General features: G+C 38.1%; 1 protein-coding gene across 1 annotated transcript; it reads right to left on the reverse strand.

Moving 5' to 3' along the window:
- Nucleotides 1–1,179: 1,179 nt before the first annotated feature.
- Nucleotides 1,180–1,822, reverse strand: LOC139868800 (uncharacterized mitochondrial protein AtMg00810-like). Its single transcript, XM_071857143.1, has 2 exons — nucleotides 1,774–1,822; nucleotides 1,180–1,523 (listed from the first exon to the last, which is right to left on the reverse strand). Exons 1-2 carry the CDS (start codon nucleotides 1,820–1,822, stop codon nucleotides 1,180–1,182), a joined length of 393 nt encoding a protein of 130 aa, XP_071713244.1.
- Between the last annotated feature and the right edge of the window lie 11,350 nt (nucleotides 1,823–13,172).

The raw sequence follows: 13,172 nt of genomic DNA on the forward strand, positions 1-13,172 counted from the left end.
CGGCCCTGGCACACCCTCTCGGTAGTCTAGACCAGTTCCACGTGAAAGATTCCCCATTGATTGAAGTATTAATTATTTCTTTAACCGTGATGTTCTTGTAAGCTTCCAAGCAATAGAGTCTCTTGAATTTATCTTCGAAGTAGGTGTCACCCAACCAACAATCGGTCCAGAAGTGAGTTTGATCCCCGTTGCCAACTTTTCTTGAGTTGGAAAATTAAATATCAAGTGCATCAATAGTAGTTGTCGCTTTTGTTGTATTTATCCACGTTGAGTTAAGTCTGCTGTTCCTACGGGAGGACAAGGAAAACCCCCCCTCTGTACCATACAATCAAGATATACGTCTAACCCATAAAGCATTAGTTTCTGTTTAAAATCGCCAAGAGCATTTGCCTAAAAGTGCGAGATTTTTTGCAAATAGGGATCCAATATTGAGTCCTCCGAATTCACGAGGCAGAATAGTTTGGTTTCATTTGATCCAAAAGTGCGATATTTGTTGCAAATATGGATCGCTAATATACTTTCATACTACATACATACATACATATAAAGAGAATTAAAAAAATTAATTGTTTTATTAATCACTGAAAAAATGGTATTTTTACAAAGAGAAGCTTCGTTGTTTTATACTAGAAACTCTAAAGGTAACAATCTCTGAACAAGGCAAGGAGCCTATGTTAATTTAGGAAACGATTTAAGTTGGTACTAGCCGTTGGTGCCTGCATTGTCGTCTTTCTTCATATTATTTTCTAACACTCCCCCTCAAGTTGAATAGTAGGATTTCTGATATTCAACTTGACTAATACTTCGTTAAAGAGTCTTCCATTGACTGATTTTGTATGGATGTCTGCAAGTTGGTCTTCTAATCTCACAAGCGGTTGTGAGATGATTTCCGATTCGAGCTTTTCCTTGATGAAGTGTCTATCAATCTCAATATGTTTTGTTCGATCATGTTGAACTGGATTTTCCAAAATCTTGGTTTCTGCTTCATTGTCACACATTATTTTACTAGTGTCTTCCGGTGGAATTCTGATCTCTGTTAGTAGCTTTCAAATCCATAGAACTTATTGTACTCCTCGTGCTATCCCTCTGAACTTGACTCCAGCACTTGAAAGAGCCATAACTTTTTGTTTTTTTACCTTTCCATGTTACTAGATTTCCACCGACTAAGGTGAAATATCCTTATGTAGATTTTCTACCTCCTTTTTCACCTCCCCAAGCTGCATCTGTATATATTTGAGTTTTGAGGTGACCATTATTCTTGAATAAAACTCCATGTCCAGCTGTTCCTTTAAGGTATCTGATAATTTTCCATACTGCTTCCATGTGATGTACTTGAGGTTCATGCAAAAATTGACTGACTACTTCACCTGAATATGCTAAATCTGGGCGAGTGTGAGAAAGGTAAATCAGCTTTCCAACAATCTTTTGATATTCCTCTTGATTTGCAAGTTGAGCTCCATTTTCGATAAACAACTTTTGGTTTGGTATCACGGGGGTTTCAGCCAGTTTGTAGTCGATCATTCCTGTTTCAGTAAGTAAATCAAACACATATTTGTTTTGACATATAATCCTTGTTGAGATCGTAAAACTTCAATCCCCAAGAAGTTTTTCAGTCTTCCTAAATCTTTCAATTCAAGTTCATTTGATAAGTTTGTTTTTAATTTGAAAATTCATCTTTGTCATTTCCTGTAATTATCATGTCATTGACATAAATAATCAAGCAAGTTATTAATCGGTTTCTTTGTTTGAAAAATAAGGTGTGATCAGAATTACTTTTTTTTAGCCATAGTTTTTCATGGCTAAAGTAAATTTCCCTAACCATGCTCGAGGGGAATGTTATAATCCGTATAGTGATTTTTTAAGAAGATAAACTTCCCTGTTTCTGAAGTTTCTCACAAATCCTTGAGGAGCTTCCATATTAACCTTTTCCTTGAGCTCTCAATTCAGAAAAGCATTCTTCACGTCAATTTGGTGAAGAGGCCATTCTTTGTTTACAGCGATAGAAAAGACGACTCTGATGGTGTCAATTTTTGCCACCGGTGAGAAGGTTTATGAGTAATCAATCTCATATGTTTGAGTATATCCTTTAGCTACGAGTCGAGCTTTGTATCTTTCTATGCTTTCTTCGGGTTTACATTTTATAGTGAACAACACCCAACCGGTCTCTTTTCTGGTGATATAACATACTTTTCCCATGTGTCCTTCTTTTTTAATGCTTCCATTTTTTATTCCATAGCTTCCTTCCAAGTTTTTGATTTCAAGGCTTGTTCAACTAAGGTAGGAAACTTTTCAGAGTGTAGTGCATAAGTGAATTGTATTGCTTCTTTTGATAGATTTCCATTAGCAACATTTTCTATCAGATATCTTGATCGGAGAGCTTCTTTGTCGGGGTCATATCGTTTTGGTGGAATTCCCATGATGGCTCTTGGAGTCAAGACATATCCTTCGGTCGATTCCTTACTTGAACTTTCCGGTTCATCTGGAAAATCTTGTTGTATTGATTCATGACTTGAACTTTTTGGTTCGTTTTGAATATCTTGCTGAGTTGATTCCTGACTTGAACTTTCTAGTTCGTCTGAAATATCTTGTTGAGTTGATCCATCTTGACTTGAACGCTGTTGTTCTTCTTGTAATGGATTTTCATGCTCATATTCCGTTTCTTGGGATGACTTGGTATTTTGATTGATTTCTTCTGATGAGAGGATCCTTTCCAACCAACTCACAGTGTTATTAGAATCAATCTCCCCCTCACTTGTGTGTTGGAGGCTATAATAATATTTAGTTTTAAGAAAATCACAATCCATTGTAGTGAACATGTGACGTCTTTTCGGCTGTAGCATATGTATCCTTTTTGGTTAACCTCATACCCAACAAAAACACACTTTTCAGCACATGGGTCCAGTTTGATTCATTCTTGTTTAGGTATGTGGACAAATACAGAACAACCAAATATTTAAGGTTTAAGTGTAAGATTGGAAGGAAGTTCATGAAACTTGGATAATGCTTGGAGAGGGTTTTGAAGATCAAGAATTCTGGTCGAAAGCCTATTTATAAGATAAGTTGTTGTGGCCAGGGCTTCCGGCCAAAAATATCTCGCAACATTAGACTCAATCAACAAAGATCGAGTTATTCCAAAAGTGTACGATTTTTTCGTTCAGCTACCCCATTTTGTTGTGGGGTATGAGCACACGATGTCTGGTGAATTATCCCTTTTTCTTGACAAAATTGTTTCATAGAGGTGTTTACAAATTCTCCTCCATTATCTGATCTTAAAATTTGTATGTTACTTTTAAATTGAGTCTGAATCATGGTATAAAACATAGAAATTTTTTCAAAAACTTCTGATTTGTTTGCTAGAAAATAAGTAAATGTCATGCGTGTGCAATCATCGATAAACAGCAGGAAATATCTAAAGTTTTGTCCCCCGTTAACTTTTGATGGTCCCATACATTCGAGTGAATTAAAGAAAAAGGAATATCCCTTTTTGTGTTGCTTGGTTTAAATGTGCTTTCATGACTCTTCGCCAAAATACATGTTTCACAAGTTAATACAGAATTTGGTGAAAATAACTTTGAAAATAAAATATTTAGATAACTTGCAGATAGGTGACTCAGCCTTCTATGCCATAATCAAGCTTCCATATCAGGTGATCTATGTGCAAGCATCACGGTACCTTTTTGGGTTACTACATCGACATAGTATAAACCTTCCCATTCAGTGCCACGACCAATAATTACCCTTGACCAGATATCTAGTAAGATACAGAAAGTGGAGTGTAATAAAACAGTACAATTTAATCTTTGGTAATTTTTGGTCAATAGGGTCCTTACTCCTTAGATATAAAAGGTTGGTCAATATAAGGCTTTAGAGAAATAGCCTTGTCAACAGGGACTTCAGCTGCAATATTACAATAAGGGTTATATTCTCTTTTTGGTTCGTACGTAGGTTCATTGCAGCAAGATATTTGGTTCATACCTTTATCAGCTGATATACGAGATTTAGAGAAATTAGAGTTTTTTTTTTTCAATCTTTACTTGTGAATTAGGGTTTGAGGATTGTCTCCTCACCCATTCAACTGGTTTGCAAGATTTAGATGAATTTCTAGGGTTTGAGGGTTTTACCTTTTTGTACGTGATTGAAGCAAGAAATTAGGATTTGAGGGTTTTACCGTCCTTACATTTAAAACAAACCTAACTTATTATAATCAAATTTTTAGATTTTTCTAACATAGTCTTAAAATTTTAGATTTTTCTAACACTCATAAGTGAAACAACCCAACCCATAATCAACCCGACTAATTTTTTTTTTTATATTAAACCATTTGTACGCCATTAGAATGATCGCAAGATGTAAACCATTTCATACAACCCATTTAAACGTACAACATGTTTAAAGTTTACATCATGGGCGCGAAGGCCCTTAATCAAAAGTAATACAAGTTCGACCCATACATGATAGTTTTAAACCAAACGACACACGAGCATGGTTTGGGGCTAAACTACCCAAAACATTAGGTCGACTTCCAAAAACTCCAACTAGCAACCAACATGAAAATATTTAATTCCTGGCAACCCCTTTACCCTTCTCCATACTTGTACCTAAAAAGTAAACAACGAGAGGGGTAAGCAAATGCTTAGTGAATGCAATAATTAAACATATACATATACAACTTACTCACTTGCAATCACTTACACAATTCCGCATACATACTAGCAATATAATTAGCATACCATCCTAAAGTATAACGCTAAATCACTGATAACACAAGCTAGTATAACATTAGCATATAACACGAGCAATATAATATGCTACACTACATTACCTAAACATTGATGTTCACAGCACCCATTAGTATTCAACTTTCAAGGATAGCCCTACGAATGGTATCGTCAACATCGAACTTAATTCCCATTCATCCTAATAAATGTGGTATCGTCAATATCGAACTTAAACCCACATATGAGGTATCGTCAACATCGAACTTAAACCCTCATCGAATGTCACTACAATAGTGGTATGGCTTCGTCAACATCGAACTTTAAATCCATATATGAGGTATCGTCAACATCGAACTTTAACCCTCATCCAAACAAACAATATACTCTAGGATATGGTATCATCAACATCGAACTTAAACCCATATCCCACAAGCAAATAAATCATATACATACATATATAATTATTCCACTCACCTTATCGCCTTTGGTGAACTAGGAATCAAGCTCGCAACCTTCAATGTAATGCACCTATCACATTATGCATTTAATTAACATACAACTCTAGTGGACTAACCACCAATACTTTTCCCTTAGGCATTTAATGTCCTAAAAGCATTAAATGACTCACATCCACTAAAACCGCCCATTAATGGCTATGACTCGTCATAAATCACTAAAAGCTAGTGACCAAAGTCTACTAACACCAATTAACACAAATAAAAGGGTATTTCATACCCATCTTGCCCAACTAGGTCAATAATTGCCCATTTAACCCATCTTAACACATAGACTTTCAACTTTGGTCAAACTTAAACCCATTAACAAATCTTTCATCATTAAATAAGTGTATTAGTGACTAACAACACAATTAACACTTACAAATCTCAATTTTCAAGACTAAACCCTAGATTATAGCCATTAGGGTTTTCCTTACATCAATATAACCCAAATTCACCCATTTAACCCCCAAATGGGTCTTACAAGTCTCAAGTAAACAAAACCCTAGCCATAAACCAATTAAAACTCAAAACACGAAGTTAAGACTTACCAACACTATCAAATCGTAGCTAGAGACGTAGGGAACAACTTTAAAACTTGGTCTTGGGTGAGATTTGGTCTCCTTCTTCTCCAAGTGAGCTCTCTCTCACTAAACCCTAACTATCTCTCTCTAAAATTGAATGAGATGTAGTTGAATAAGTGTTTAATGTGTGTAGGATAAGCTTGAATCAGCTTTTAGACTCCCAAAACCGGCCATAAGTGAAAAGACCATTACACCCCCAAAAGATGCCATTTAAAATGGCTAAAATTGTCAAACAGCGACATCTATCGCGTTTCGCGACACCCAGGACGCGACAACCCACACCAGGACGCGACAAAGTGGGCAGTTGCAGAATTTTAACCTGTCGCATTCCAGCCTGGTCTGCCGCGTATCGCGACGAGCTGAAACGCGATACATAGACCCCAAACGCGACAGGAGGCCTGATCACACCATTTTCAACATTTCCTAACATTTAAACTATACAAAATCGTTTGCGGTTAATAATAAACATTTACAAGGTAAAATACTTACCTTTAGTCTATGTATGAGGAAAACGAGGTGTTACAACTCTCCCCCACTTGAATTGGAGCACGTCCTCGCGATCCAAGCTGCATGACAAGCCGGAAGATATACCAATACAAACTCTTCGGGTTCCCATGTAAACTCGGAACCTTTACTACGACTCCATTGAACTTTAAAAGTTCTCACCTCTTTATTCCTCAACCTCTTTACCTTTTCATCGAGTATAGCAATCGGCTTCTCAACATACTCAAACTTGTTATTTAGTTCAATTTCGTCTAATGGCACCCATGAAGAATCATCCGCAAGACACTTACGGAGATGGGAAACATGAAATGTATTATGGATCCCGCAAGCTCTTCGGGTAATTCCAAATGATACGCAACTTCACCAGCACGAGCTAAAATTTTAAAAGGACCGATAAACCGAGTAGCAAACTTTCCTCGTTTTCGAAACCGAATAACACTTTTTCATGGCGAAACTTTAAGCATCACCATGTCGCCTTCTAAAAACTCAATCGATAGCTTTCGTTTGTCGGCATACGACTTTTGTCTATCTTGAGCCTTTTTCAAATGAGCCCGAATCATATCAATCTTGCTATTCGTCTCCAAAACCAAATCGGTACTCCCGATTTCTCTTTGTCCCACTTCACCCCAACATATAGGAGTTCGGCACCGACGCCCATAAAGCATCTCATATGGTGGCATTCCAATACTAGCATGATAGCTATTGTTGTACGAGAAATCCACCAAAGGCAAATGCTCATCCCAGCTACCACCGAAATCGATAATACACGCCTGTAACATATCCTCCAATGTTTGATTTGTACGTTCGGTTTGACCGTCCGTTTGAGGATGGTACGCCGTGCTCAATTTCAATTGTGTACCCATATCTTCATGAAACTTTTCCCAAACCGAGATGTGAAACGAGTATCTCGATCCGAAATAATAGATATAGGAACCCCATGCCTTTATATCACTTCCTTGATGAACAACTTAGCCAAAGTCTCCGACGATATCGCTTCCCGAATGGGAAGAAACAAAGCACTTTTCGTCAGTCGATCAACTATCACCCAAATCGAATCAAATTGGGTTCTCGCCGTCTTTGGTAACTTTGTAATGAAATCCATGGTGATGTGCTCCCATTTCCATTTCGTGATTTTTAACGGTTGTAACATACCATACGTCTTTTGATGTTCGGCTTTAACTTGCAAACACGTGACGCATTGTTCAACATACTTAACAACATCACGTTTCATGCCCGGCCACTAATACTCCTTCCTTAAATCAAGATACATTTTCGTCGCGCCCGAATGAATGGAATACCTTGACTTATGTGCTTCATCGAGTAGCACTCGTCGATTATCCCACATCTTAGGTACCCACACTCTTCCTTGAAAGGACAACAAACTATGCGGGCCTAAAGTAATTGACTCCGTTTGCCCCATGATTCGTTCCTCATGCTTGTTGTTAACAAAAGCTTCAATTTGAATCTCACCAAGCTTTTCAAGAAAATCGTTAGTAATAATCATGCGTAACGATCCTACTCGTATCGCCGGATGTTGACTCTTTTGACACAACGCATCCACGACCACATTCCCCTTGCCCGGATGATAAAGTATCTCGCAATCATAATCTTTTACCACATCCATCCACCTACGTTGTCGATAATTCAAATCTCGTTGATCAAAAAGATGTTTTAAGCTCTTGTGATCCGAATATATCGTACATTTGACACCGTACAAATAGTGGCGCCAAATTTTCAACGCATGAACAACTGCCGCCAACTCAAGATCATGAGTCGGATATCTCGTTTCGTGTTCCTCTAGTTGTCGAGAGGCATAAGCGATGACTTTACCTCTTTGCATTAGAACACAACCGAGCCCGTTTAAGTAAGCATCACAATAAACCGTCATGTCTTCTACCCCTTCCGACAACACTAACACCGGAGCTTGACGCAACTTCTCTTTTAGCAATTGAAAAGCGATCTCTTGTTCGTTTTCCCAATTAAATCTAGCGTTCTTCCTCGTCAATTTCATCAATGGAGAAGCAATCTTAGAAAAGTCTTGGATAAACCGACGATAATAACCTGCCAATCCGAGAAAACTTCGGATTTCCGTAGGTGTAGTAGGTCGTCCCCGACTCTTTACCGTCTCAATCTTCCCCGGATCTACTTGAATACCATCTTTGTTCACAATATGACCAAGGAATTGAACTTCCCTTAGCCAAAATTCACATTTGGAGAATTTTGCATACAATTTCTCCTTCCGCAACGTCTTCAACACACCACGCAAATGATGTTCATGTTCCTTCATACTCTTCGAATAGACAAGTATGTCGTCAATGAACACAATAACTGACTTGTCCAACATAGGTTGGCACACTCGGTTCATAAGATCCATGAATGCCGCCGGTGCATTCGTAAGACCGAAAGGCATAACTACAAACTCAAAATGCCCATAACGCGTTCGAAAGGCCGTTTTCTCAATATCTTCCTCACGGACCCGCATTTGGTGATAGCCGAAACGTAAGTCGATTTTAGAGAAATACGTCGCACCTTGGAGTTGGTCAAACAAATCGTCAATCTGAGGCAATGGATAACGATTCTTGATCGTCACTTTGTTCAACTCCCAATAATCGATGCACATCCGCATACTACCATCCTTCTTCTTCACAAATAAAACCGGAGCGCCCCATGGCGAAGCACTCGGTCGAATAAAACCCTTCTCAAGTAACTCTTGGGTTTGGTTTAACAATTCTTGAATTTCGATTGGCGCTAAACGATAAGGAGTTTTAGCAATGGGGGTAGCACCCGGAACCAACTCAATGCGAAATTCAACTTGCCTTTCCGCCGGAACACCCAGTAATTCATCCGGAAAAACGTCTTCGAATTCATTAACCACCGGAATTTCACGAATGGGTGGTGGCTCTTCATGAGTATCAACTACATGAGCAAGAAAAGCCATGCCACCACTAACAATAAAATGACGTGCCCGTGCATACTTGCATAATGGCACAAGTCTTCTTCGTCTCTCGCCGTGGATAATTAACTCTCCCCCACTTGGGGTCTTCACACGAATAGATTTTTCATGGCATGCGATATCGGCTCTATGACGATCGAGCCAATCCATACCAACGACAATATCGAACTCACCCAACATCATCGGGATAAGATCAATTTTAAATGTTTCGGAACCAAACACAATATCACAATTGTTACAAACATCAACCCCTAGCACCGTCTTACCATCCGCTATTTCAACTTCTACTGGATGACTTAACTTAGCTAAAGATTTATCAAGCTTAGACACAAAACACGGAGATACAAACGATAAATTAGCACCGCTATCAAATAGTATCCTTGCCGGATTAGAGTTAACCATGAAAATACCTGAGACAACTTCATTGGATTATTTGGCTTCATCATTGGTCATCAAATAATTTCGTCCCTAGCCGTACCCGCCACCTTCTCTAACCGTTTAACATGGTCGGTGTTTAAATTGGGATACTCCGACTTTCGGTGTCTTTCTTTGTTGCAATTAAAATAAGTGAGTTTGTTTATCGTAGAAGGCTTCGTACAATCTCGAGCCAAATGACCTCGTACCCCACAATTGTAGCAAGTAGGGATAAAGTTCCCGAAACCTCCCTTCTTTACACTATTTACACTTTCGGAACCTTTCTTGCTTTTCTTGTTGGAAAAGTTCGAATGACTCGAACTTTCGAATTTTCTCTTAGAGAAAGAGAAATCGCCTCTTTTTGGAACCTCCGGCTCGAAACCCCGAGCCAATTCAAATAACTCGTCAAAAGACTTAGCCATTCCCCGACTAATCTTACCCTTCAACTTTGTCGCAAATTGTGATCATCACCAACATACTCCGGACAAAAATGAGTCTTTGCCAAGAAGGTAGACTTGAGAGTAACCAAGTCCATTGAACTTTGTCGCAAATTGTCCAACTCGTCCCAGATTCTATCAAGGTCGGAAGGAGTTCGGTATTCTTTGAAAAATTCCTTTTTAAACTCTTCCTACATCAAGATCATGCATTGCTCTTCCCCATATAATCGGATTTTATCGTCCCACCACAACTTGGCCTCTTCGCGCAACATACTAGAACCGTACCTTGTTTTCTTCTCGGGAGGACACTCCGCGGTACGGAAGGCCCCCTCGATGTCGGAGATCCAACATGTACTTTTCAACGGATCCCTTACCCCATTAAACATAGGGGGTTGAGCATCCTTGAAGTTTTTGTAATGGAAGTCCCGCCTTCCATGTCCCCCATTACCATCACCCCCTTCGCCACGAGGATAAATATTTCTAGCTTCTAACGCCTCTTCGATCGCGACATTCATTCGCTCATTGATTAACTCGGTTACTTACCCATCAACCGATTCTTGGAAAACCTTTCGGACATCCTCAAGAAATTCCGCTCTTTGCTTTTTAATGATGGCCTCAACCTTGGCCGTAAACTCGAGGTCCTCGCTCGTACCTCCTTCATGGTTCTCGGGTCCGTTTCTTGTCTTCATACTATAAAACGAAAATAGATTAAACAATGAAACGAAAGGATACAACATAATATTCATGTACACCTCACTGCCCCATCTTGCTCAACAATCGTCGTACATCGCTTGTTTGACACGATTTGAACCCGTAACAATGGTAGCTAATCATTGTTACGCGAGCACGTCGTATTAACTCACTAGTACAACGTCTATCTCACTTGATGATTGCAAAACACAACACAAAACAATTAGCGCATAGTTAGTTCACCTAAACCTAGGCACTAACTAATCCCCGGTCCGACCCGTCTCCTACAAGTCCCGCATAACGCGCATACACAATAAAGTCTAAGTCTAGGCACCTATCTCAAGTAGCCTAAATCCCTTAGACCATGCTCTGATACCACTTGAAACAACCCAACCCATAATCAACCCGACTAAATTTTTTTTTTTATATATTAAACCATTTATACGCCATTCAAATGATCGCAAGATATAAACCATTCCATACAACCCATTTAAACGTACAACATGTTTAAAGTTTACATCATGGGCGCGAAGGCCCTTAATCAAAAGTAATACAAGTTCGACCCATACATGATAGTTTTAAACCAAACGACACACGAGCATGGTTTGGGGCTAAACTACCCAAAACATTAAGTCGACTTCCAAAAACTCCAACTAGCAACCAACATGGAAATATTTAATTCCCGGCAACCCCTTTACCCTTCTCCATACTTGTACCTAAAAAGTAAACAACGAGAGGGGTGAGCAAACGCTTAGTGAATGCAATAATTAAACATATACATATACAACTTACTCACTTACAATCACTTACAAAGTTCCGCATACATACTAGCAATATAATTAGCATACCATCCTAAAGTATAACGCTAAATCTCCGATAACACAAGCTAGTATAACATTAGCATATAACACGAGCAATATAATATGCTATACTACATTACCCAAACATTGATGTTCACAACACCCATTAGTATTCAACTTTCAAGGCTAGCCCTACGAATGGTATCGTCAACATCGAACTTAATTCCCATTCGTCCTAATAAATGTGGTATCTAAAAGGACCCATTCATATACATTATAAACGATTCACAACAGTTGATTTCATTGCGAGGTATTTGACCTCTATATGATACATTTCACAAACATTGCATTCATTTTTAAAACACAAACTTTCTTTACATCGAAAGTTGACGGCATGCATACCATTTCATAATATATCCAACTATAATTGACTTAACAATAATCTTGATGAACTCAACGACTCGAATGCAACGTCTTTTGAAATATGTCATGAATGACTCCAAGTAATATCTCTAAATGAGCAAATGCACAGCGGAAGATTTCTTTCATACCTGAGAATAAACATGCTTTCAAGTGTCAACCAAAAGGTTGGTGAGTTCGTAGGTTTATCATAAGCAATAAAATTCATCATTTTGATAGACCACAAGATTTAAATACAGTACACCTATCTCGTGTACTAAACCATTTTTCATAATGCTTGGCTGAGTAGGTTCGTATCCTTTTCTCCCCCGTAGGTTGCCTCGCGATTTTTAATAATCGTACACATATCTCGTGTACAAAACTAATACACATAACCTGTGTATAAAAATCATTCTCTCTATACATAACATTCATTTTGATTTCATTGCTCAATATGGTAACTGACCTTAACATATAATGCGCATCAATAATATCCCCAAAAACAGAACATCTCGTCTGTATAATATATAAACTTCGAAGTACTAAACACCGCGCCCACTAGCTCTTCCGTCTAGTGAACATTCTGGGTGGGGGTGTTAAACCCGGTAGCTACCTTTAGAATTCGCGTGAATTAGTGCCATACCCGTTTCTAATTCTTAGGTTACCAAACAATAATAATTAGGGGAAAAATATTCACAATAATTAGTGGCAATTATCACGTCTAACTAATTCAATAATAATCCACAGAACTTCTGTCTGCATAATAATTCATTCGAGGAATGTTTTGCTTGTGTCTATCTCGTCAAACATTTATAAAAGCATCTCAGTCCAAAAATATAGATTTCAAAGGCATTTAATAAAGCAGTTGTAAAAAACAGCGCATGTATTCTCACTCCCAAAAATGTAAAGAGTAAAAGGGAGCAAATGAACTCACGATACTATATTTTGTAGTAAACATATGCATACGACGGAACTGAACAATGCAAGGTTGGCCTCGGATTCACGAACCTATATCATTTATATATATATATATATATATATATATATATATTAAAATATATAGTCGTAATCGAACAAATAGATATATTATTATTAGTGATATGATTTTTATATTGATAACTTATATATATTTCATTATTTAATTAAATGTATTCATTTTATATATTAATAACATAT

The sequence above is a fragment of the Rutidosis leptorrhynchoides genome, chromosome 9 (assembly GCF_046630445.1).
Source record: "Rutidosis leptorrhynchoides isolate AG116_Rl617_1_P2 chromosome 9, CSIRO_AGI_Rlap_v1, whole genome shotgun sequence".
NCBI classification, from domain to species: domain Eukaryota; kingdom Viridiplantae; phylum Streptophyta; class Magnoliopsida; order Asterales; family Asteraceae; genus Rutidosis; species Rutidosis leptorrhynchoides.